The sequence below is a fragment of the Nothoprocta perdicaria genome, unplaced genomic scaffold (assembly GCF_003342845.1).
Source record: "Nothoprocta perdicaria isolate Ctin4 unplaced genomic scaffold, notPer1 scaffold_398, whole genome shotgun sequence".
NCBI classification, from domain to species: Eukaryota; Metazoa; Chordata; class Aves; order Tinamiformes; family Tinamidae; genus Nothoprocta; species Nothoprocta perdicaria.
The window spans coordinates 121,487-124,085 of NW_020455641.1; the positions used below are offsets into that span (position 1 = coordinate 121,487).

A 2,599-nucleotide genomic window follows, 5' to 3' on the forward strand; every position below is an offset into this window, starting at 1 on the left:
CCCCCCCCAGCAACGAGCATTCCCCCTCCCCCCCAATAACCCGCCCCGGGGCGCGGCGCCTTTAAGGATCGTGACGTCACGGCCGGGCTGGGGGCGCGCGGGCAGCGCTCGGCCAATGGGAGCGGGACGGGGGGGGGCGCGCGCGTTGCCATGGCTGCCCCGGGAGGGGGAACCCCTTCACGCCCCCTCCCCACGTGTGACGTATGGGGAAAACCCCACCCCTCTTGTGACGTGTGGGAGAGACCCCCGATGGGTGCGGGGGGGGTGACGTCAGCGGGCAGCGGAGTGGGGAACTCCTCTGCGGTGGGGGGGCCCCTGCGTGACGTAGCGTGACCCCTGGGGGACATAAGGGGTTCCGTTACGGCTAGGGGGATCCCCGAGTGGCATAGGGGACCCCCTGGATGACACGAGGAGGTCAAGGGGTCTGGAGGAGACCCTCGGTGACAGGGGGGGCACCTGGAGGGGGGGGACCCCGGGTGACATAGGGGACCCCCCCAATGGTGTAAGGAGGGCAGAGGCACCCCCTGGGTGACAGCAGTGACCCTGGTTGGGGTCGGGGGACCTGGACAGGGGAGACGCCCTGGGGTGACATAGGGGGACACCCCAAGGGTTTAGGTGGGGCTGGCACCAGGGAACCCCCGGGTGACACTGGGGATGTCACCCAGCGACACCCGCTGTCCCTTTCCCGGGGTGGGGGGGGGGACATTTGGTCACCCAAACGGGTGTCCTGGTCACTCTCCAGCGGCAGAACCGGCCCGTGGGGAGCGGCGCTGGCCGGCGGCGGCCTGGGCGCTTAGCGGGACCTAATGACCGCTAATTAGCAGTGCCCGGCCGCTGCGCCGCTCGCCCCCGCGAGGACGGGCTCGCCTCGGCGCCTTCCCGCGCCGCTCGGCCGAGCGCTCCCCGCTCCGCTCAGCCCTCTGCTCCCCGCAGGGCAGTACCCGGTGCAGCCCCCCTACCCGGTGCAGTCCCCGGGCACCCCGGCCGTGTTCCCGCAGACCCTGCCGCTGCCCCAGCCGCCGCCCTACACGGACGCCCCCCCGGCTTATTCCGAGGTACGCAGGAATCTTCTCCTGGCTTGGTTTTATTCTGGGCACCCTCCAAAGAGAAAATCTTTGGTTGAGTTTCTAGCTGCTTTTTTTTTTTCTCTTTAACCCATATCGCTTGCTTTGTGTCACCGGGCAGCAGTTGGTCACCAAGTTGGCTCACTGCAGCCCTGCCCTGTGCGCTTGGAGTCTCAGACACCATCCAGTCCTGTCTGAGTCGAGATGATAAATTTAGCCAATCTTGGTTCAAAATACACCTTGTAGCAGCTCTCCAYGTAGCAGCAGCGGGGCAAAACGTCCTTTTTGACCACACGGAATTAGACGCTCGGGATGCGGGAGGACTTTGTGCACGCGGAAGGGCGAAAGTCCGTCTCCGGCTAGCGCTTCGCGAGCGAGCGCAGAGGGCGCGGGGGGCAATAAACCCCTCAACTCGCTCGTGTTGGCCTCTCTCCCAGCTCTACCGCCCCAGCTTCGTGCCCCTGGGAGCTGCCACCGTTCCCACGATGTCCGCGGCGTATCCGGGCGCTTCGGTGTTCCTGCCCGTGGCGCAGTCGGTGGCCRTGGGGCCCATCGGCTCTTCGGTGCCCATGGCCTATTACCCGGTGGGTCCCGTCTACCCGCCGGGCTCCACGGTGCTCGTCGAAGGYGGCTTCGACCCCGGAGCCCGATTTGGGGCTGGCGGCACAGCCAGTATCCCTGTAAGTACAAACACGTCCTCGGAGCCCCGTGAGCTTCCGTTCTGGAGGGTCGCTGGTGGGAACGGGGGAGAAAACACGCACGGGTTTCYGAGGGAAAAGGGGTTTTCTACCTGCTGGATCGCTGGGAAGCGTGGTGGTTACTGGCACCGGAGCTGCGGGAGGTCCCGGCTGCCTGTCCCACTCGTGGCCGTGGAAATGGGCTTGCCCGTGTTGTGAGCGGAGAGCGCCCCTGGCTCCCGCCCTCGACGGGCTCGGGAAGCGGCGGACGGGGAAGGGGAAGCGACGGCGTGCGGCGGTTCCCCGTCCTCCCGCCTCGTCCCCTCCGTCTCTTGCAGCCCCCGCCGCCCGGCTGTCCCCCCAACGGCGCCCAGCTGGCCGTGATGCAGGGAGCCAACGTGGTGGTGACGCAGCGCAAGGGCAGCTTCTTCCTGGGCGGCTCAGACGGCGGCTACACCATCTGGTGAAGGAGGAAGGGGCCGGGGTGGGGGGGAGACACACGAAATCGAGGGGGGGCGACATTTGTGTCAGGACAGACATCTCACGCTGTCAGCACTTCTCACACCGTAACCGCTTTAGTCCATATTAACCCGAAGGCGCAGATGAGACCCGCGGGGCGCTGCCCGCTGCGGCGCGCGGAGCAGCCCCCGAGCTCCGTCCCGGGACGGGAGGTGGCCGCGGGAGACGGACGTCATCCCGCTGGAGCGMTGCCGGCTCCCAAACCCCGGCTCCGGGAGGGCAGTGAATCCCCTGCCCGCGCGAGGCTCCATCCCACGGAGCTCCCGTCCGGACCGGCAGCCTCCGAAACCTTCCCGAGCCTGGGAAGCGCTCGCCGGCCTCGCGTCGAGCCGGCCGCTC

General features: G+C 67.8%; 1 protein-coding gene across 1 annotated transcript; it reads left to right on the forward strand.

Moving 5' to 3' along the window:
* The first annotated feature begins 249 nt into the window (after positions 1–249).
* Positions 250–2,208, forward strand: DAZAP2 (DAZ associated protein 2). The gene is made up of 4 exons (XM_026045092.1): positions 250–303; positions 825–1,055; positions 1,502–1,744; positions 2,080–2,208. Exons 1-4 carry the CDS (start codon positions 250–252, stop codon positions 2,206–2,208), a joined length of 657 nt encoding a protein of 218 aa, XP_025900877.1.
* Positions 2,209–2,599: the final 391 nt, after the last annotated feature.